Source organism: Talaromyces rugulosus, chromosome III, assembly GCF_013368755.1.
Source record: "Talaromyces rugulosus chromosome III, complete sequence".
Lineage (NCBI taxonomy): Eukaryota > Fungi > Ascomycota > Eurotiomycetes > Eurotiales > Trichocomaceae > Talaromyces > Talaromyces rugulosus.
In genome coordinates, this window is record NC_049563.1 from 1,107,218 (window position 1) to 1,127,983 (window position 20,766).

The 20,766-nt window shown below is 48.4% G+C and overlaps 9 protein-coding genes across 9 annotated transcripts; 4 read left to right on the forward strand and 5 right to left on the reverse strand.

Moving 5' to 3' along the window:
- Positions 1-359: 359 nt before the first annotated feature.
- Positions 360-2,698, reverse strand: TRUGW13939_05233 (uncharacterized protein; the record flags this gene model as incomplete). Its single annotated transcript, XM_035488397.1, has 3 exons — positions 360-2,405; positions 2,478-2,579; positions 2,636-2,698. 3 exons carry the CDS (start codon positions 2,696-2,698, stop codon positions 360-362), a joined length of 2,211 nt encoding a protein of 736 aa, XP_035344290.1.
- A 446-nt stretch (positions 2,699-3,144) lies between these two features.
- TRUGW13939_05234 (uncharacterized protein) lies at positions 3,145-3,759 on the forward strand (the record flags this gene model as incomplete). The annotated part of the gene is made up of 1 exon (XM_035488398.1): positions 3,145-3,759. One exon carries the CDS (start codon positions 3,145-3,147, stop codon positions 3,757-3,759), a length of 615 nt encoding a protein of 204 aa, XP_035344291.1.
- Positions 3,760-4,034: 275 nt separating this feature from the next.
- TRUGW13939_05235 (uncharacterized protein) lies at positions 4,035-5,521 on the forward strand (the record flags this gene model as incomplete). Its single annotated transcript, XM_035488399.1, has 2 exons — positions 4,035-4,214; positions 4,265-5,521. The coding sequence occupies 2 exons, from the start codon at positions 4,035-4,037 to the stop codon at positions 5,519-5,521; spliced, it is 1,437 nt and encodes a 478-aa protein (XP_035344292.1).
- A 415-nt stretch (positions 5,522-5,936) lies between these two features.
- Positions 5,937-6,694, reverse strand: TRUGW13939_05236 (uncharacterized protein; the record flags this gene model as incomplete). Its single annotated transcript, XM_035488400.1, has 3 exons — positions 5,937-6,503; positions 6,559-6,624; positions 6,683-6,694. 3 exons carry the CDS (start codon positions 6,692-6,694, stop codon positions 5,937-5,939), a joined length of 645 nt encoding a protein of 214 aa, XP_035344293.1.
- An 814-nt stretch (positions 6,695-7,508) lies between these two features.
- Positions 7,509-9,099, reverse strand: TRUGW13939_05237 (uncharacterized protein; the record flags this gene model as incomplete). Its single annotated transcript, XM_035488401.1, has 2 exons — positions 7,509-8,609; positions 8,665-9,099. 2 exons carry the CDS (start codon positions 9,097-9,099, stop codon positions 7,509-7,511), a joined length of 1,536 nt encoding a protein of 511 aa, XP_035344294.1.
- A 711-nt stretch (positions 9,100-9,810) lies between these two features.
- Positions 9,811-11,121, forward strand: TRUGW13939_05238 (uncharacterized protein; the record flags this gene model as incomplete). The annotated part of the gene is made up of 3 exons (XM_035488402.1): positions 9,811-9,888; positions 9,944-10,828; positions 10,879-11,121. 3 exons carry the CDS (start codon positions 9,811-9,813, stop codon positions 11,119-11,121), a joined length of 1,206 nt encoding a protein of 401 aa, XP_035344295.1.
- Positions 11,122-11,704: 583 nt separating this feature from the next.
- Positions 11,705-11,993, reverse strand: TRUGW13939_05239 (uncharacterized protein; the record flags this gene model as incomplete). The annotated part of the gene is made up of 2 exons (XM_035488403.1): positions 11,705-11,899; positions 11,949-11,993. 2 exons carry the CDS (start codon positions 11,991-11,993, stop codon positions 11,705-11,707), a joined length of 240 nt encoding a protein of 79 aa, XP_035344296.1.
- A 1,952-nt stretch (positions 11,994-13,945) lies between these two features.
- TRUGW13939_05240 (uncharacterized protein) lies at positions 13,946-17,819 on the forward strand (the record flags this gene model as incomplete). Its single annotated transcript, XM_035488404.1, has 6 exons — positions 13,946-14,064; positions 14,124-14,914; positions 14,964-15,392; positions 16,655-17,154; positions 17,212-17,588; positions 17,657-17,819. 6 exons carry the CDS (start codon positions 13,946-13,948, stop codon positions 17,817-17,819), a joined length of 2,379 nt encoding a protein of 792 aa, XP_035344297.1.
- Positions 17,820-18,154: 335 nt separating this feature from the next.
- Positions 18,155-20,482, reverse strand: TRUGW13939_05241 (uncharacterized protein; the record flags this gene model as incomplete). The annotated part of the gene is made up of 9 exons (XM_035488405.1): positions 18,155-18,419; positions 18,468-18,921; positions 18,973-19,148; positions 19,197-19,476; positions 19,530-19,600; positions 19,673-19,773; positions 19,830-20,066; positions 20,124-20,315; positions 20,390-20,482. The coding sequence occupies 9 exons, from the start codon at positions 20,480-20,482 to the stop codon at positions 18,155-18,157; spliced, it is 1,869 nt and encodes a 622-aa protein (XP_035344298.1).
- Positions 20,483-20,766: the final 284 nt, after the last annotated feature.

The window sequence follows — 20,766 nt, forward strand, 5'->3', positions numbered from 1 at the left end:
TCTAGACCAAATGGTACTTGAAAGTTACTCCAGCGTTTTCTACTCGTTCAAAGGGTACATTGTAGTCTTGACTTTTACGGCTGTAGAACTACGAAGGGAAAGGACGGTTGGGAGTGAGTCTAGGGGGTTAATATGTTCTGGAAAATGGAAGAAAATTGAAACATTTATAATATTACCTGTTTTTTTGGCTGCTCGGTGTACATTTTAAAGGTAAAAAAAAACATGTTAAATACACAGTTCTGAAGTGAAGTGAAAGCTTGCGAAAAAGATTCATGAAAAAAGGGTGCACACCTTATTAAGAAGTCTCTGGTATGACTTGGGTGTTTGATCGCATTGGCAATCATGACATAGAAGAGTTGTTAAGAGAACTGACGAGGAGAGCCGCCGTTATAACCTCCGCGTCGTTTACCACCACCTCGACCAGATTGGTTGTGGCGTCCGTGACGGGGAATACGGTAGCGGTTGTTCCCATGGAAATTCCGCGCAGCTCGAGGCACGAGGGCACGACGCCGTTCTTGTTCCTCAGGAGTCAGGTGAAACTTGTTCTCAATGCCAACAAGCTCACAGAATGCTGCCGTTTGGTTGTTGTTGTACTCTGGTGGCATGTCTGTGGTGTTGATTGAGACTGCTGGATCGTAAACCGGGGCTGTGATCTCGAAATTTTGTGGCACCTCCATTCTACCCTTGTCCACGATGTTTTCTTGTACCCAAGCCTCTTCGGCGAGGATCTTAGGCTTGTAAACCTCATCGCCCAGGTCAGGGGAGATTTGGAAACCAGGGTCGCCGAGCGCCAGCGAATCTGCAAAGACACGAGTAATTGCAAGCCACTCCTTGTCGTATTGAAGAGTATACGGACCCTGCGCATCACCTTCTTCCGAGGCTGGGGCTATTTCAAAAAGCTCGAGGTACTCACTGCACGCAAACTCGCTTTTGCACTTGCCCAATGCTAAAAACTCAGTGGTTTTATTCGAGATTTCGTCGGGCAGAGGGCCGTACGAAGCTGATTGTTGACGCTGGCGCTTGAACCCTTCAGGGAGCTGCTCTCGCAGGTCACCAGATACCTCATTTTCGTCACGGCTAGGCTCAGCTTGGTCGGTGTTATTTTGGATATGGACTATGTTTTTTTTAACCTCTATGTTTGCACCGCCTTCTGAGCCGCTATCAAGATCGAGGTCAACCTCGTCCGTGTTTTTGATAGCAGCTTTGCCCTTCTCGGCTTCAGTCTCGGGGGTGTTGGCACTCGAATTTTCGTCATCGAGGTCAATCTCGTCCGTGTTTTTGATAGCAGCTTTACCCTTCTCGGCTTCAGTCTCGGGGGTGTTGGCACTCGAATTATCGTCATCGAGGTCAAGATCGATTTCATCGGCGTTCTTGACAGCACTCTTCGTTTCCTCGGCCTTTTGGACATTGGTAACTTTTCTGTCTAGATCGCCAGGTTTAATCTTTCTCCATGTTTGAGAGAAATCCGCATCCAGTGAATAGGTCTCTCCCGGACGAGGTGCGTTCTCAAGGAATTTCTTTGCATCCAAGGCATCTTGCTCAGCTGCAACCTTTGAGAATTGGCCCCAGGCTAAATGGGCTTCTGCCGTGCTTTTTGGGGGTACGAATCCCTTGATTTGCGTCAAAAAAGGTGCAGGAGGACTCTTCTTTTTTGCTAGAGGCACTCCTCCTATTTTGTGGTCTTTGTCATTGGTCCCGTTTGCCACGTCAGATGGAATAGAAACGATCGCTCCGTCAAGGCCATGTGGGGATGATGTCTGAAGACGTTTGTTTGTAGTCCCCGTTGATTGGCCATTTGTTTGGTAGACGTATTCACCATGTGGGATAGTTGCGGAATACCTGACATGCAGATGAGCTGAGAACCAGTAGCGTGGGCGCAGTCTATCCAGTATCTTTTTGGCAGCGAAGTTTCCCAGTTTGCCGGACTCTGAATCCTCTCGAAAACCGCGCTTGATTCTGAAAAGGCGATTGTAGTCTCCAAACTTCTCCACTTCTCGTGGCCAGTCATGCGAAAGGCCTACATCGACCTGTGTTCGAACCTGCAAGAGCTTTCGTGCGTCGATTTCTCGAACGTGATAGATGGATTTCACATCGTCGGAGTTATACGGGAGACGTTCAAAATGTGGCTTTCTATAGTCGTAGCCTTTCCAAATCCCGGAAAGTCCAGCAATACGTAATGGCCCAAATCGAAGCACGTTGGCGGCGCCCACGTAGTAGATGTTGGGAGCTACCCAACCGCCATAGTAGAGCTCTCGCAGGTAGTTGCTAGCTTCGTGATTTCCGCCGATGAACAAGGTGAGATATGGTGCAACACGCTTGCCACTGTAATACTCGTGGAAGTCTCCGATTTCTCGGTACTTGATAGGCACTGACATTCCAGTCAAGTCATTTGCATTCCGAACCGACTAGGGAAGTTAGTAAATGAATCGATGAATAGATTTGAGATAGAACTCGATGAAAGAATAACTGAGGCGTACCTGGAAATCGCCACCAATGATGAGCAAGTCCACGCTATCCCATCCTTTGGAGGCGGCAGTTTCGGCAACTTTGGCATATATGTCATGCAATTTCCCATGGCCCTTGATCTTGGTTAGCTGTATTGTTCTTGAATTTGAAATTTTGGGGTTTTGCTTACGCAGCCTTCTAGAGCGACTCGCAATCCAGGTTTAGCAGTGTCGTGGATTTCTTCTTGAGACATGTTTGAGATGCGTCGAGACGCTGATAATGATGGGTTTGATGTTTGTGAATGAAGAGTGCAGTAGATAAAATGAGGTCTGAAGACAAGACAAGGCCTATTAAAAACCGATAAATGCCTGTGCAGAACTCGACTCGTGATATCAGTGATCCTCGACAGCTTGACAAGTAGTGAGGTGAGAGTGAATTAAATGAATGAAATGGGTGAAATAGGATGAGGAAATGACCGATTTGATGCCAAGATGAAACCTGTGAAATAAAATGAAAAGGCAGGCGATAATGAGGTGTTGAGTGTCAGGCTCCAGCGAGGTTGAAGAGAGGGAAAGGAGCGGTGCGGCGTAAACGAAGCACTTTATTATTTCTTCCCGGCAACCACCACCCAGTTTATTGTTCCTGATTGACAACGCCGACAACTGATCCACCGCGCACCGCGGTCTTTGTGCCTTTGTGATGGCTGAAAACGCGTCTGCCTTGCGACTCAAATTTCTGCAGCATTCTGCCAATTTATTGAGTTCAAGCGGCGTTTCTACGGCCGCCCATCTGATGACACTACACAATCGCCTGATACATGCAGACTCCAAGCCATTGAAGCCACGGCAGCATGAATCGTGGTGCGGTGCGTGTGGCAGTTTCCGAGACAGTGCTCATACAAAGGTCTCAAAAACCAAGCGAAAAATTACTTCAAAGAAACCTGAGCCCGAGTCAAGAGATGTCTTAGAGGAGGTGGTTGTCTACCAGTGTCTTCGTTGCCACAAGCAAACTGTCCGACGACTACAGTCCTACGCCCGCCAACAACGCGAACCAAGCAGTATCTCTGTAGATACACAGCCAAAGGCAGCTCCTACGAACCAACATCTATCTACACTATCTACCACTCCAGGCCCTGCACCTAGTGTGGCGAGCATGTCCTCTGCTTCTGCGACAGCTTTGGACAATGCGAGCAGCAAGAAGCGAGCCAAGGCGCGGAAACAAGGAGGCCTCCAAGCCCTCATGGCCTCGAAACAGCGCTCGCAAGCATCCAATGGGGGATCCTCTCTCGATCTACTGGACTTTCTACAGCAATAATAAAAACCCATCTTTTGATGCCAAGACTTCACTGCAAAACTCGGAGAATCGGGGACGCCTTGCCTAATTAGGTAAGCGCGGGGTTGCCTCTCTGAGTCTCCCCGCTAAGGTTTGCGCCGGCGAACCAGAGCGAATGTTCGATGGATACTTATTTTTTTTTTTGTCATAATTCCTTGACAGATAAAGACGACCTCTGCGCTGTTGGTTCTTCTTCATCTGAAAGAGCATCTTCCACATCAAGCCTTTGACAAACTTATTTGTCTGTCTTTGACACAATGTCTCAAGGGGAGAACACCACGGAGCAGATGGATCACATGTTGGACACCATGACCCAAAAGAACCAACAAAGCGAGGAAAGCGAATCACAATTCCAGAAACTAGGCGACGTGGTGGACAATCAAGATGATAATGGTGTCGTCCAAGTTGAAAGTCTTTGCATGAACTGTCATGACAACGTAAGCTGCTCTGCTGATCTTTTTACTGCAAATGTAACTAACTTGGACAGGGCACAACTCGGCTCTTACTCCTTCGCGTACCCTTTTTCAGAGACATCATCCTCGAAAGTTTCGATTGCCCGCATTGTAATTTTCGCGACAATTCTGTGAAGTCCGCCTCTCAGATTCAGACGTACGGATCGAAATACACTTTGGTGGTGGAAAATGAGGAAGATCTCCAACGCCAGGTGGTCAAAAGCGACGTTGCTATTTTCAAACTGGAGACACTGGAAATTGAAATGCCCAAGGGGGAGAGTCAGCTTACCAATGTGGAAGGAGTACTTCTAAAAATCCATTCAACACTGGAAAGTGAACAGTCCTTGAGGAAAGAGCAAGCACCGGAGCTTTACAATGCTTTAGAGCCAATTATTCAAAAGATCGGTCAGATGCTGAAGAGAGAGGCGTTCCCTTTTACCATTTCGCTCGACGATCTCACAGGCAACTCCTTTATTGCGCCTACAACACACGATAGCGGAAACAAATACACACGCCGTGACTATGCACGAACACACGAGCAGAATGAAGAACTGGGTATCTCATCAGACCCAGATGCTCAGAAAACGGAAGAAAGCAACATGATTCAAAGCGCCGGAAACCCCGAGGATCTTGATATTATCGATGGACAGGTTTACACTCTCCCAGCAGAATGCCCAGGCTGTGCAAAGGCGTGTGTGGTCAATATGCAAAAAGTCAGCATTCCTCACTTCAAAGAAGTTTTCATCTGGAGTACCGTCTGCGATCACTGTGGCTACCGGACGAACGAAGTGAAGACTGGTGGAGAGGTTCCGGAGAAAGGAAAACGCATCACACTCAAAGTCGACACCATCGAGGACCTGTCCCGGGACATTCTCAAGTCAGATACCTGTGCTCTGTACAGCCCGGAATTGGAGATGTGGTCCCAGCCAGGAAGTCTGGGTGGGCGGTTCACAACCGTCGAGGGGCTGTTGACCGAAATCCGCGACCAGCTACACGGACAAATCTTCGATGTAGGTGATTCTGGTGCCGGCGATTCGCTGTCCTCTGAGGACAAGGGAAAATGGACTCGTTTCTTTGGCCGATTGGACGCCGCCATCAACGGAGAGCTCAAGTTTGTTGTCACGCTCGAGGACCCTCTTGCCAACAGCTATGTGCAGAACTTGCATCTCCCAGACCCCGACCCTCAACTTCAAGTGGAAGATTACACGCGCACTGATGAAGAGGATGATGATCTTGGCTTTAAAGATATGAAGACCGAAGGCTACGAGAACGATGTCGAGAAAAAGGAGTAATGTTGAATTCTTTTGATGAGGCGCAACGGAGTATTTACTGGGTGGGTGACCTTGAACAAGTTACGATTGATTCTATGGGTCAGTACATATATTTGTTAATTAGACCCGGAATGTATGTAGACTTTAGCGAAAAGCATTGTTATTTTGAAATACCAACGGCATTGTTCTCGATATTTGACGGACATAGATGTAGACATTTCATGTCAAATTCAGTGCTTCTAGAGCGTCATTCGTAGCGGCCGGGGTAGGGTGTTCAGCACGGCGCTGACCTACTTTGATATCTCTTGTTCTCAAGTTTGTCGAGACTTGTCGTCCGGTTCCAGTTCAAGAGATCTTCGATATCATCCGTCCACGGGTGTTTCAGTGTGTAATCCTTTCCGATGGAATTATCTCAATTCCATCCTTGACACATGATTCATTTTGCAAAAGGATTGGCATGAATCGTCACCGAAACCAACTTCAAAGCCTCCCACTCCCCCTCGATCTCTTCGCCTTCCTTGGGCTGTATCACGCGGCCCTTTTTGTCCACTTTTGCCTTTGAGTTTTCCAGCCTACCCAAAACATCCCCGTTCTCATCCTGGGCCGTAAGATTCAGCACCCTACCAAACAGGGTGCTTTCGCCGTCGAGATGCGGCGCTGGTACGAAGGTGATAAAGAACTGACTGCCGTTGACCGTAGGGCCCGCGGCATTTTGCATGCCAGGCGCCGTGCGGTCCTTGACGGGTCTCGAGGCCATCGAAAGCATACCACGAGAAGTATGGCGCAGGGCTGGGGTACGTATCTCTTGGTTGAGGGCGGAAGGGTGGTATATCGATGTACCACCTTTGGGGATGTCGTCGAATGGGAGGATGGGAGGATGGCCGTCGGCCGCAGTGGCTGCGCGGCTGAGCGAGATGTCGCCGCCTTGGATCATGAAGCCCGGCATGAACCGGTGAAAGGGGGTGTCATTGTATGCGCCGCATGCGCAGAGGGCGAGGAAGTTCTGTTCGGCCGTGTTAGTGATCTATACTTTTTTTTCTTTCTTGCAAATGGTTTACCTCTGCGGTTTCAGGGACGGTTTCGCAAAAGATTTCAACCTTTAAATCGCCGTGCGTGGTGTGTAGCTGTATCGACTGTCAGTCGCAAAAGGAAATACTTCATTTCCAGAAGAAGAAAACTCACAGTGACCGACATTTTCGTAAAGATTCGAGTTGGAAAGAGAGTTGTTGCGGTCGGTGAGGAATTGTGCGGGCAGAATAATCATCAAAGCCAAAGGCGGTGTCTCCGCATGCAGCAACCCCACGCACTATACAACACCACAACAATAACACAACAACCATCACAACACAACAGAACAATAATACAACAATCGATTGCCCAAGCGATGTTCCACTACGCCTGAGATCCGTTGCAGTGACTTACTTCTTAATACCGGTCTAGGATCTGATGCAAAAACAAAACAGGCTGCAAATACTACGATCCTTGAACCCCCCTGGAGTTCAGACAAACATATTATCGACCATCAAATCCAACTAATCCCAGTGCAATCTAGGGTCAATTTGTCCACTCCGATACGTAGTACCTCATCATGGGCGGGGCAGGTTGTTGCCTGGCAAGCCGAGTCCGCAAGAATAAGGCTACATACTTAAATCGCCTAATTCCACCTGCCTGATGCCAGTTCCCGGGCAGTAATTTTCCACTCTCAAATCCAAGCATCTGCTACAACACCTTTATACACATTCAATCATTTAAGACCCATTAAACCATGGCCGACTCCGAAGATCACTCGTCGGGGGCTTATAGCGGTATTGTTGAGGACGCCACTGTCGCTATAGTTGGCTCAGGAGGGGCCATTGTCAAGTCATCTGGAGACGCTGCCCGAGCAAAGAGAGCAGCGAATAGGAAAGCAAGGGAGGAGAGAGAAGCGAAGGAGAAGGACACAGAGGGGGGAAACAAATAATCTGATCGAGGCCAAACTTTCATATCTATCTCAATACGGCGATCAATCCTATGGTACGTTCGGCCTGTCATGGCAACTTCCTGCTGACACGAAACAAGCCTTAAGCTCCTCGTCATATTTTGATCTGTCAGCAAGTTTCTTTTCAACTACCTCCCCTGCATTCTTATCCCAGAAATTCGATATGACTTTCTCAGCAGCGGTGGATAGCGGACAAAGATGGGTTTCTAAAAGGTAGTACATAGCATTTACCGACGATATGCAATGCCAAAACCACATCCCCTTCGTCTCCCACATCTTGTTCATATTCCTAGACACTGAAATTTTGTGCGTGGCAATTATGGTCTGCTCCTCCTCTTCCAATATGCGGATAAACTCTTGCCTGACCTCGTCATACTCATTATAATGTGATCCTTGAATCTCATCGATTGCACACCCCGTAAGCCAGTAAGGCACATTAAGCATCTCCACGGGCAGTGCACAAATCCACTCCAAGTCAATCAAACATGTGATGTTCCAGTCTCTGTCAACAAAGATGTTGCCTTGGCTGAAGTCAGTAAGCTGGAGGAGGAACGGGCCACAGCGGTAACCCCGTTGGATATATCGAGGGGCTATGACCCTAAGTAAAGCTTTTACAGTCATCTGGCCCCGACAATCGTTCTCGTTATTAATCGCATTTGGCTGATTAAGGAATCGGTTGTCGTGGAAGGTAATCATGTCTGAAACGAAGGAATCGGTGCAGTTATATGTATCATTCTTCTGCATGACTCTCTTCGCCCCATCGTTCTCTAGGATCGCAATAGAGCAAGATAGTGCTCGATTTGATAGTGTTATAGTACCATCGTAATTGAACTGAAAGGAGCCGATTTTCGGTTGAGGGATACGGGCCAGCGATAGTACTATCTTGGCCATACCACGAAAGAGCCTCCGCCGTTGAGCAGGATTACTTCTTTGCTTTTCCCAGGTATTCTGCAACATTTCTCCAGTCTCAGGGCCTATATATTCCAAAAGCGTGTAGGCATAGTGTGTTTTGTCGGTTGCAGGATGATATGTATACTGTGACAGGAGCGGGAGTTGTAGGAAATTGCGAATAAAGCGCCAGAATACACGCCTAACACGAATATGAAACGGCCGGCATTTCGCATGGGTAAACTGCATATTACAAAAGTCAGCTTCATACAAATTTATCTAAACAGAGAAAACCTACAGAACGTCCGTCTGTGAAGCCAAATCCAAATAGGTGCGGGATCCTAATAGCTGGGCAATTCTCCTGCATCCATACATACGCCCCTACCTCGCAGCTAAGCTTCTCGTCCACGATGCCCTTCACCTTGTGTGGCATAGGGCAACGAAACACAAGTTTCCTGGACACACCAGAAGACACCACCTGGACCAAGACGCACAAATTGAAGCCACCTCGAATCCATTGGTCCGTAGGTAGAACAGAACAAGTGTCTTGGCTCCGTAGCCTGAGGTGGTGCTTGACCAGAGCTGCGATCGAATTTCTTTGCGCCCAGAGGTCATCGTATAGCTTATGGATTGCGGGAAGATAGCTCAGTCTGTTGATAACATTGTATTCCTCCTCATGAGCAGAGTCATACGATATGGGGGATCGCCCGTCGATTTCGAGCCTTTCAGGCATAGCAATGGGTCCGACGAGCCGATGTAAGGAGGTATAGTTCGCGATGCTCAAGGTTATTCGTCGATTTCATCCTCGGAGTTTCTGCCATGGCCAGAATGCGTCACCGTTCAGACAGCAATCTTACTATTAAATGCCATGACTAGGGCTGCATCCGAGCACCGTGGTAATTAACTGTAATAAGAACACGATCGTCGTTTCCTGCAGCCTCGGTTGGTCAGCTAATTAACACCCAGCTTGTTCGTGTTAGTGTTGTTGGCTGTCAGCCTGTAGACGTCGGCGGCTACGAATTGGCTAGTTAGTTGACGACTCCACAACCCTCTCTCCCCAACACGCACGCCCAGACTCCTGGTCCCAGGCGCAAACAAGCAACCCATGAGAGCCGCTGTGGAATCATCAACTGTTTCAATCGCCAGTCCCCGTTCACGAGCAATGTGACTAGAGAGATCGCCAATCCTCGCCGACGTCGCCCTCGCTAGCTCCCAGGTCTTCTCTTCTTCCCCTCCATCGCGCGTGCAAACAAACCAGCCTGCGTCATCCAAGCCTCGTCACACTTGCTCACGGCGTCGTCCCTGAAGAGGACTAGGACTGATGCGACAAATCCTCTCAGCGCCATCTCCCTGATCGTCACTCCGCTCGCTCTCCCCGTCAACTGACCCTTCGTTTCCCTCTCGTGACGCTCGCTCATGGTGGCCGGGCCAGCGTCTCTTGAAGATGGCCGCCTTTGTGCGAGTGTCTGGTCCGCCGAATGGTAACTTTCTCATCGGCTACCCGGGCATATCAGCGACGCTGGTGAGTTGATTATCTTTACATCTCTCCACTCTGTGCTAACCCCCGCTCCTTACAGCCGCGTATCGAAGGCAAAGTCGAGATCCGTCCCAGCGTGGGCATCACTGCCCCTGTCAACGTTTCGCTCGTTACCGTCTGTCTCCAGCGCCGAGAAAGCATACACCCGTCTGCCGACTCGGTCACGAAGAAACGCCTTGCCGCGCCCCGGAAAGAAATCACCGAGTTGGTCGGCAAGGAAATGCTGTTGTTTCGATGCGCCGCCGGCCGAGACTATGAAGAAGTCATATCCATGGACCTGCCGTTTATGCTATTCATCCCGTATGGAAGGGGTGCTCAGGAGTCATCTCGAAAAGTGCCCGCTGCCAGCATTCAATTACCTAGTCGAACGGCCGAAACATACTACGAAATAGTCGTCACAGTCCAACAAGGCCCGTCCGAGCAAAGGAAATACACCTTTCCCGTTCCCATATGTCGATACGATACCCTGTCCACGTTTGGAATGTACAACCGACCAGAAACGTCGGAGAAGGTCACGGATCATCTGGTCACTCTCGGCATATCGCTACCACGGTGGTCCTACGGGCCACTTGACCCTGTGAGCGTATATGTCAGACTGTCTCCGAATCTAGACTGGATTAGCAAAGCGAAAAAAGTCACCATCAACAAACTTACCATCGGCATTGATGAGGAGATTGTATACAACCATGAAGGCGACGAGTCCAGCCGCAAGGTAAAGACTCTCGTGAAGCGCACGGAGGCTGTGGGCATCAAACTTCCCGAGCAAGGGTATTCCACGAATTTAGGTCTTGTGTTTCCAACAAAGGATTTACGAGACTCGGACGGTATTCTACCAAGAGGAAAAATGGCATTTCCTTCTTACGCAGTGACCGGGTTTACGACCACTGCCAGCCTTTACAAGATTGAATATTATCTTACTGTCAAGGTTTGTATGATGATACTCCCAGTGGAACTTTCGCTTACCTGCATTACTAGGCACACCTTACATCGGCGAGAGACATTGTCATCCGCCAACCGATCGTCGTATGTCCCATCGACCATGCTGGGTGCAAAGAGGAGATGGAGGCAATAGAGCATTCGGCACGGGACGCCGCATTTCTAAATCCCGAAAACCCGATGCTACCAAATCCAACGATAGTGCGCTTTCGCGATCACAACGCTCTTGCTACGCTGGGCGTCGCTGTTGTTGGGAAACAGAGGAAACCATTAATAGACTGAATTGCCATGGATTCGACAGTCAGTTTTTTTTTTATGGTTTCTTGTTGCCAAATCTATATGAAGATTCCCGCAGCCTGTCGAAAAGACGGGGCAATCTTCTACAAATTCCGGTCATGGCAGTCCTGTATAAAGGAATTACACGAGTGGACAGTCTTGTCTGCTCCCACCGACCGCAAGGCGGACTTTGGCAGATCATGATGATACGCGTTATGATCGTTCTATTGTTGAGCATTTCTTTCTTCTTTTCGGAGTATGAGCCAATGATTACAGGGGTGACGGCGGCGCTCTGATACCCACGTGGCGATATGTTATACTTGTTGCTTGATTCCGTGGGTGAAATGAGTATTGTGCATGGATTGGAGTTGAAGCATGGTGTTTTTATTTATAATTTTCTGGGGGTATTTTGTAGGCAGGGAGTAATTCTACATGGTGGTGTTTCTAGTGGTTTTAGACCAGTAAACAGCACACATTGGATATAGCATATTATGAACAGAAGTTTTTTTTAAAAAAATACCAAAGTCATCCATAAATGTACATCGATGTGACTGACTATATCAGTCCCAACTTAGAAAGAAACCTTGTGCTATGAATTCTTATCACTCAAGTTCAGCAATTCCATTGCTTGTGTGAGCATCGTGGGATCCAGAGGTACCGGTTTCTCAGGTTTCAAGTTTTCTTCGATTTGTTTTATGCAGTTTCTCAGTGTTTGTAGGACGTCTTTGTATTGTTGTGACGAGGGGCCGAATGTGTTTGATGTGTTTTGCAGGTTGGTAGATATCTAGATAGGCTATTAATTGATGGTTCTTGTAAAGAATAACACTACTTACCTGTGAAAGAAGGTCATCAAAGTACTCCTGGGTGGGAGCAGACATTTTGGCTCTAAATGAAGATTTTGTCTGCTTGAAAAGGCTTTATCTAGATTTTTCGGTCTCTGAAGCGCCCCGCCATCTTTAAATATTTCCCCGCGTCCATCTTGATAAGACATAAACCAACCGCTTAGCTGGTACAAAGCTTGTGTTTATTTGGCTATTGGAAAGAATAAAGTTTCTTTCTATCGATGTGTTTCCGCAAAGCATAACCATAAAAAAGTTAAAGACACCGTGCAACCGCAAACCTCCTTAGAATAGGCTCGTCCAGGAGCTTGTCCAGCAAACTCGCATCCATATCGACCAGAAGCATCATGTCTCTATCCGGTAGCGATGGCAAGATAATTTGTTTACCCTCAAGAGGCCCGTTTCTCGGCGCTCGTACCGCAGTCATGCTCCAGTCGAGTTTGCCCCGATCAAGCGAGTAAAGCGGAAAAGAAAACCACGAGGTTTGCGAGCAGTTGTTTTCGGGGCTATCGAGGCTAGCTGTGATACGCAGGCGTCGACATTAGTATCATCCAGGTTATTGATCAGAGTCATTACATCATTGGTGCACTTGCTATCTGCTTTTGGAAATGCTCTGTGGAAGATACTGGCCAAATCGGCCAGATTCAGCGAGCTGTTCAACATCTTGCGAATCAGTACTGATGGCGTCGCACTGCACAGCAGACAGCACCCAAGGTGTCACGGTGTATCCTTGGCTCCATACGGTTCCATTAATACGTAGTATCTTGTCCTCCTTCGAGCGTCTTTGGGGGGGTTGGACGGCTTGTACAGCGCAACAAAGCAACGCCAGCACAGCGTCGTTGGTCGATATCAATTTCTGGTCTGATGGCTCGGTGCAATTTCCGGGGGCGTTTGCTCTCTCAAAGCATGCAGAGACTCTGGAGAAAAGTAAAACAACTGAGCTCGTTGGTTTGCATCCGTCACCTCTGGCGTTGGACAAGCAGCAGCCTATCTGCCTATCATTCCCTTTATCATGTCCTATACTTTGACCATTACTATCCGAGCAAAACAGGTTTGGGGGATGTGCTATATGCTAATAGAACACCATGCCGGTTACTCATACGGTTACCTAATTTCTGCAATCAGCAGATCAAGGGGGCCAATGAAGAGGTAGAACACTATTTGAACATCTCGATGTAAACAGTCAAATGCACCCCCTTATCTCAGCGTGTTTCGGTTTCCTATGCAGTGGTGTCTCAAGTATGGTTCTCTTTTTTTCCCCATCCATCAAATATCAGCCAGGTCAATGGCAACTGACTCTGCCATCTTGAATAAAAAGAACACGCACCCCTGTCGGTCTAGACATTGGCCGTCATCAGTGGCTGGACTGGAAGCGCATAGATACCTAGACGAAATAACGCAGTGTGGACTGAACTAGGACTACTGATTCATACTCTCCTTGGTAGGGTTACTTTCACTTCGTAAAGCAATAGCTTTCTAACATCTGTTGTACAAAGGCGATGCGTATGTCAACGGGACGGGTGACGACACTGGGAACGCTCTAGACCAACTACTTGGGCATGAAATACTGTATGACCACAATGGGAAATGAAAAGGAACCATTACATAGCATTGATTTACATGTACTATTGGTCAGAGAGCAAATTCGGAATTCTTACTATGGCATCCTATCATTTTGCCTTCGTACTTCTCTTCGAATAATGTCATTGAGGATATGTCCATTCGTTTATACAGTCCTCAATTTCAAAATATAAGCCTCAATAGCTAACTGTATTTAAATATTTAGAGTTGAAGTTTAACAAACAGTATTGAATTTAATTTAATACTACAAAATAAGCTCGACGCAGCGGGGCCGCTAAAACCGGCAGCACCGAATTTCCCCACTGCCTTTTTTCTTCGTCTTTATTTTATTTCAATGTCCCTGCAGGTCGATAATTTCTTACTGCAACGTCAACCTACCCATATCTGAGCTCTCCGATATTGGCGAAAGCATGGCCGACGTTGACGAAGATGCGATCCCCCGCCCCGCGCCTGGCAGCTCTGCGGCGCAGGCAGACACTGATCTCTCCGACGAAGTGCAGGACTTTCGCTTTCTGAACAGCCTCAACATGTAACGAAGACTTACTCTCAAAAAATTTTTGTTCCCTCTGACTAATTCTTTGTCTGCAGCCTCAACACCGAAAACGGTACACTTCCCCGCCGCGGCGAAAAGGATTACGAGCCCAACCCTACAGAACTCCAGTTCGATGTGCTATCCGCGTCTCGGAGAGCAATGCACAATGCAATCTCCCATCCTCGTCTGCACTCGTCAAAAACGAATATGATTGGAATATACGCTCCGGATGGACCTACTCCGCTCGTGACCAATGTCGTCAAAGAACCGGCGCAAAACGACGGAGACGGAGACGGAGACGCGGCAGCAGCAAAACCTGCGAAAGTGGTCAAAGACCCAATGAGCGGAATACCGGCAGAGTCGTGTGTTTATGTTCAAAATCCCAAGGGAATCCATTTCAAATCGACGGGCAAGATGGACCGCTGGAATCGGGCGTGGCTGCTGCCGGAAGAGGCATTGTATTATCTGGAGAGAGGAACACTGGATATCAGATGGCCAGCGTCGATTACCGCGCCTCTTCAAGAAGGCGACGAAGAGTCAGGATTGCCGATGAGCTTGCAAGCCGCGTATGCATGCTTAATTGGACAGTCGGGTCTCACCTTGGAGAGGTTTTCTGTTTATACGGGGTTGAGACGAGTAGGATATACCCTTATCCGAGCTCCCTCATGGTACGGGGATCAGGATGAAGATGACTTGGGTGTGGATGACGAGATTGAACATGGTCCCTCTTTCACAGCGAGCATTTCCAACTCGTGGAATCGGCTATATTCCTCGGTATCCAACCTTTTTGGGGAGAATTATTCAGAACAAGGTCCTCTGATCGGCCTTAATATACCCCACAGCTACAGTGCGCATATCCTTTCATTATCTAAGGGTTAAAACTAACCATTTCACAGATGACATATTCCGAAAACTCGCCATCATCCCCGTGGAAGCGGTAGACCAGAAGAAACCGCCTCGCCGCCAGACAGAAGCCCCCTTTCAATTCGCATACCATGTCTACAAGCCATCTACACCATTCAAGAAAACCGCACCTCCCGAGCCAGATTTCCGCATCGCTGTCGTCGACGCACGCACCCAGACGACGATTCCTACACTGACACAGATACGAGCTCTCGTTGAAACAAGCCCATTAACCCCCCCACGTGGTGACAGGGTGCAGCACCAGCTGTACATGCGTCTCCGGCATGGGTATCGCAGTGCTATTCTCGCCGTGGTCGATCAGGGTATCGTCAGTTACATGCGTTTTACGGATGCAGGATTTTCCAATGAAAAACTCTACGAGATCCAAGGGCCTCCCAAGGGGAATAAGGGTGGCTTCCGAGGTAAGGGTCGACACAGGCGATGAGACTGTTACAAGACTTTTTTTTTGTCCCTTGGACCTTGGATCTTATAAGCCATGATCAGCTGGCTATTATACCTCGCCATTGTTCCCCGGAACAAGCCCTGTAGCCTATATAAAAGAGGACTCGGGCTGAAGAGGGGAAAGGCCGGACAGATATCCGGCTTTTAGAAGTTGATCTCCCATCGTCTTTAGATCAGCTGTCTATGGAGTGATACAAGACAGGCGATGATGCTCAGATGGGCTGCACAGCGGCAGCAGTTACAACCAGTCATACAACAGCCAGACACACAAGCATGAACCCAAGGCAGGCTTCTTGGGGGGAAACTTCTGAGAAACAAGGTTGCGCAAATGTATGCATGTGTATTCGTTTAGATACCTCTAGACGCCAAAGCAAAAAACCGGATATCATAATTCGTACCATCAAACAGTCTCCTCATACCTAAACACCGTAATGAAATAACTATATATATCTAGTCAGTCTCATTATCAAATATAGACCTTTGAATTGTCTACCTACCTCAGGTATCCAGATAGTCCGCCGCCATCAGCAACTCCAAACACAGCTCTGGCGGAATATCCATGTCGGCCACATTGCTCTGTTCTTTATTTTTCTCATTGTAGCAAAAATATTCGCAGACTTTTTCCAGGACCACGCCACTATACAAAAATATCTCTCATATTAGCCCGATTTTTTCTGATATGGGTATGTATATCCATCGCGCGCGTGGGAAAGTGGGAATAACGAACGTGATGTTTTCAAGAACGCAGCGACCCGTTACGGCTTCGGAGAAATTACCTAGCGAGAGGGAGAATATATTAGTTAACGAGAGCTTGATAGATTTTAAGGTGATAACAGGAGATGGAGAGACAAACTGCTAGGTTCCAGCATTCGCCGTATTGTGCCTGAGATGCAAGCCGTGCTGCGAGGGAGGACAAATTCAAACCCGTCGCTGGAGACCAGCGTGACAAAGTCTGCTGACGCCATCTGATCTGTAGATCTCAAAAAAAGCCCTACTGATGATTAGCAGTTGGAGTGCTGAGCGCGATCGCGATCCGCGGTCAAGAAAAGCCCGCAAACGCAGTTTCTTATCGATAACTAGGAAACCCCCCGACCTGGTCCGTGCTCAAGCTGCGGAGACATCCTTGACATTGATTCATCAATATAACAATTCTACTCTTCCCTATCCCTTTGCTCTTTGATGAAATTTTTTTTTTTCATAATGACGTCCAGACCAAGCACAGGCTTATTCCGCCACATCGAGCATCTCCGCACGCCGACATGCCTCTGTCAAGCCCCATTGACCCGACGAACCCACATATCATCAACATCCGTAACGACGACAACAGCAGCAAAAACTAGACGCTTGTCTACTCGCGCAAACCCAGAAAACACAATAAACACCCGCCTCTCCGAGCGCACAGCTCTGATCACAGGTGGCTCCTCCGGAATTGGCTATGCAATAGCAGAACGCTTCTTGCAAGAAGGCGCGCGCCGCGTAATCCTCGTCGGTCGACAGCGGAAAAATCTGCAAGATGCTGCTGACCAGCTAATGCGTTCGTTGGCATTTACCCAAGAAAATGGAGATGGCATCAGCAGTAGCAGTAGCGAGGTTGCTACTCGTATGCCCGAGGAGGATCGAAGTCGGCCTAATACTACGATACCGGGGGATGATAGGATACAGCTATTAGTGGGGGATATCTCCACGGTCAAAACGTGGATGGGGGAGCTTGAAAAGGAAATGGTATGGATATCTAGTCTATGATTCTCGTGAATGGCGCAATACTAACAGTAAGTCTAGGCAAACGTCGACATTCTAATCAACGCCGCCGGGATATCCCTCTCCAACATCCTCGCCAAAACCTCGCCAGACGACATCTCGCAAACCCTGCAGACAAACCTCGAAGGCGCCATTCTCACATCCCGCGCTCTGCTGCGAGCATGCATACGCACACGTGCCAAGAACCACAGTAGTAGTTCGAATCAGAGTGGACCGTTGCGCTCTCGATGTATCATCAACATCTCATCGCTCCTCGCACTAAAAGGAATTACCGGGACAGTCCCATACGCAGCATCCAAAGCCGGTGTATTAGGTCTGACGAGTTCCATGGCAGTTGAAGCTGCTGAGATGCTGAGGGGGAGCAAAGTGGTGTTGCGCAGTAATGCGATTGTGCCGGGGTATATTCAGACGCCAATGGTTGAGAGTAAGAATCCATGACATACAATATGGAGAACACACTAACTAGGATAGACTTCAGCAAGGATCATGTAAACTCACTGCACACGCGCATTCCCCTAAACAGGTTCGGCGATCCGCGAGAAGTCGCAGATGCAGCTGTTTTTCTGGCGACCAACGAGTACGCCAACAATTGCATTTTAAACCTCGATGGTGGCTTGAGTGCTGTATAAAATAAGAAAAAGTTCAAGGTTTAAAGTCAAATGTCTCCATTCGTATACTAAGAGGCATCGGTCATCGGTCGAAACGTTCAAAACCGTGGAGCATACCCATACGTTTTCAAATGTTCATGCCCGAATCAAATCTCTTGCTGCGCCATCACAAACACCTTTTGTATAAGCCAGATCTCTCAATCACAGACTTCCATGCATCTAATGTTGAGCTGAAACCAAAATCCCACCTCCAACTCCAGTAAATGCCCTTTTGAATGAAAAAAAATATATTATACACAAAATTATAAAAAAAGAAATCCATAAAGCTTGGCCGTTATAAGTCGCTTCAGGTCGTCTTAATCATCAATGAGAATGGCGCCAGTCTCGGGGTCGTCGAGGACGATCGGCTCATTGCTTTCGCCGTTGCCCTGTGCAAGACGTTTAGCATCTGGAGCTCCGTCAAGACCGTCTTTTTCGTCATCGCGTTTGCGTTTGCCAGTTGCGCCGTTGATTGCCGTTCCATTGAGAGGTTCTTCAGATGGTGGCTTTTGCGGGGGTTTCTTGGAGATTTGAATGTCGTGCGCAAGAGACACGGCACTTTTCTCAGGTGTTGGCTTGGCTCTACATGTTTGTTAGTATCAGTGACTCGCGAGTAGGATATGGACATACCTTTCCACCACGGCAAGCTCTACATTGACAAAAGGTTCCTCGTCCTTTTCATCAATCACCACAAGTAGGCTCTCGGCTTTGACGCCAAGTTCCGTGAGCTTTTTCGGCAGGTTGTCATCCAGGTCGGGGTCGTAAATCATGCCCGCATCAGTATTGATTGAGAATTCGTCGCCGTAGTTGAGTTTACTGCGAATGACATTTTCAACGAGGTCGTTCAGAGTGGCATGCTCAAGGTCGACAAAAATCTGTCCTTGGGCGACTGAGCAGATGGCGCAGTAAGGGTTAGGAGGCCGCAAGCTGTCCGTGTTAATGGCGCGAACGCCGGAGCGCTCCAGGAAAACCATCTTAGAATGTTCATAGTCGTCTTTTAACACCTTAAAGGCTTGAAGCACGCAAAGACCAGCCGTCATTGCATTCGTCGTAGCAATGGCAGGAATAATATTTCCAGCCATTTCTAAACAGTAAATCAGCACCAATATGCGCTTTTAGAATGAACAAGGCTTACGCTTGATTTCAAACTTGGACTTTGTGTCAATACCAAAGGCAACAGAGCGTAGATTGGCACTAGCAGCGACAAAGTCCAATGTATCGACGTCGTCCTTGTCAAAGGTAATCACCGGTTCGAGATCTCCATCTTTGTTCTCCTGAAGCTCTTTCAGACGCTTCCCGAGGCGGTTGAGACTATAGATTATTAGCCATGACTTAAAAAACTGACGCCGTTCCTCCTACCTGTCCTTGAAAACTACCAAGTCTTCTTCTGTGGTCCACACTTTCTGGTCATTTTGAGAGACACTGGCATCGATATCGCTGGCGTTCTCTAGAACCGTCTTGTAATCCAAAGCAGTTGGCGGTTTTCGCGTCTTCCACATATCATCCATGCTTCGCAGGCGCGCGATATCATCTTTGAAGACTTTGTCGAACACTTTTTGCGCAAAATCTTCAGACCCTATGGATGCGCGAATCGTTTTGAGAGCTTGAGCTTCGTGGCGCAAATTTTCAATTTCCTCCGCTAAAACCAATCAGCATATAAAATTAGGATCGTAGGTTGAGGTGATAATTTACCGTTTTCTGAGTCCTCGCTGTGGTCAAACCCGTCCTGGTCGCCGTCGGTTTCACTTGTTCCAAAAAGCTCACTAGGAAAGGTCAGTCAACGTCGCAAGGCGGGTTTCAGGGCTAGTTACGGCAGAAGATAACTCTTTGCCCACACTATGCAGTGGATCGGCTGGCTCGGGGTACTGCGGATCGTGCAGACGGGAAAGGTCTTTGGAGTCTCCTTGGGATTGCAATCGTAGCACTCTGTGAGATTCTAAGAGGTACGTTAATAAAGCGCACCTTCCATGGCGTCCGTACATGTTGCCTCACCTTCTTGATCACCTGCACCTGTCCATTGAAGCCCGTTGTACCACTTTCCACTAGGGGGACGTTGGCGGCCAAGCACATGCGATTCACGTGGCGACGAGCGTCTAGATTGTCAAGGGCATTGAAGACGAGGTCGAAGCTTTTGAACCAGTCGATGTTAAACTGGGCATCCTTGATGTTCGCATGGTATGCTTCCAGCTTTGTATCGGGCCGGAATTTGCCTGCGACCTCCTTTGCGACCTGCATGACGGGATCCCCATTAGCTAGGGTAAAGCAAGCAGCAGATCATCCACATACCAGAGCCTTCGGCTTTTTTATATGCTCATGACGAAACAAAAACTGGCGATTCAGATTGCTCAGGTCGATGGTGTCGAGATCGATGATGTGTATTTCGCCGAAGCCGGTGAGCACGAGGTTCTTGAGCAGCTCGCAGCCGATTCCGCCAGCGCCAACCAAGAGCACGCGAGACTGCCAGGACCATTCAATTAGCTGAGAGTCAAAGATGACGGTGACGATGACGAAGAGTAAGGAATGGAATCAGAGAACAGGAGGCATTTATTTACCTCGCGAATGCGCCTGGACAAGGTGCCGAGCGAGCGCTTCAGATAAGCGTCTCGCGGCGCAGCCTGGGTAGCGGTTGGTTGTTGCGATTCCATCACTCTCAGCGAGGTGGGCGTAATGCAATTTCAGAATTCCATAAGAGGACGAGCGCGAAATCAAAGCAGATAGGTAGTGAGTGAGCCAGAACAGGAGAGAAGGAAGGGGGTGGGAGTGAGGACGAGAGGAAGTGCGAAGGAGAGAGAGAGAAAGAAGAGAGGAAGAGGGACCGGAGCGGGTGCGATCACATCGACGTCTCACTCGGTCTGGCCTCCACCACACTCCAACTCTCACTGCATCTGTTGCCAACCAGCCTGGCCCAGGGTTTCGCTCCGATCGCTGC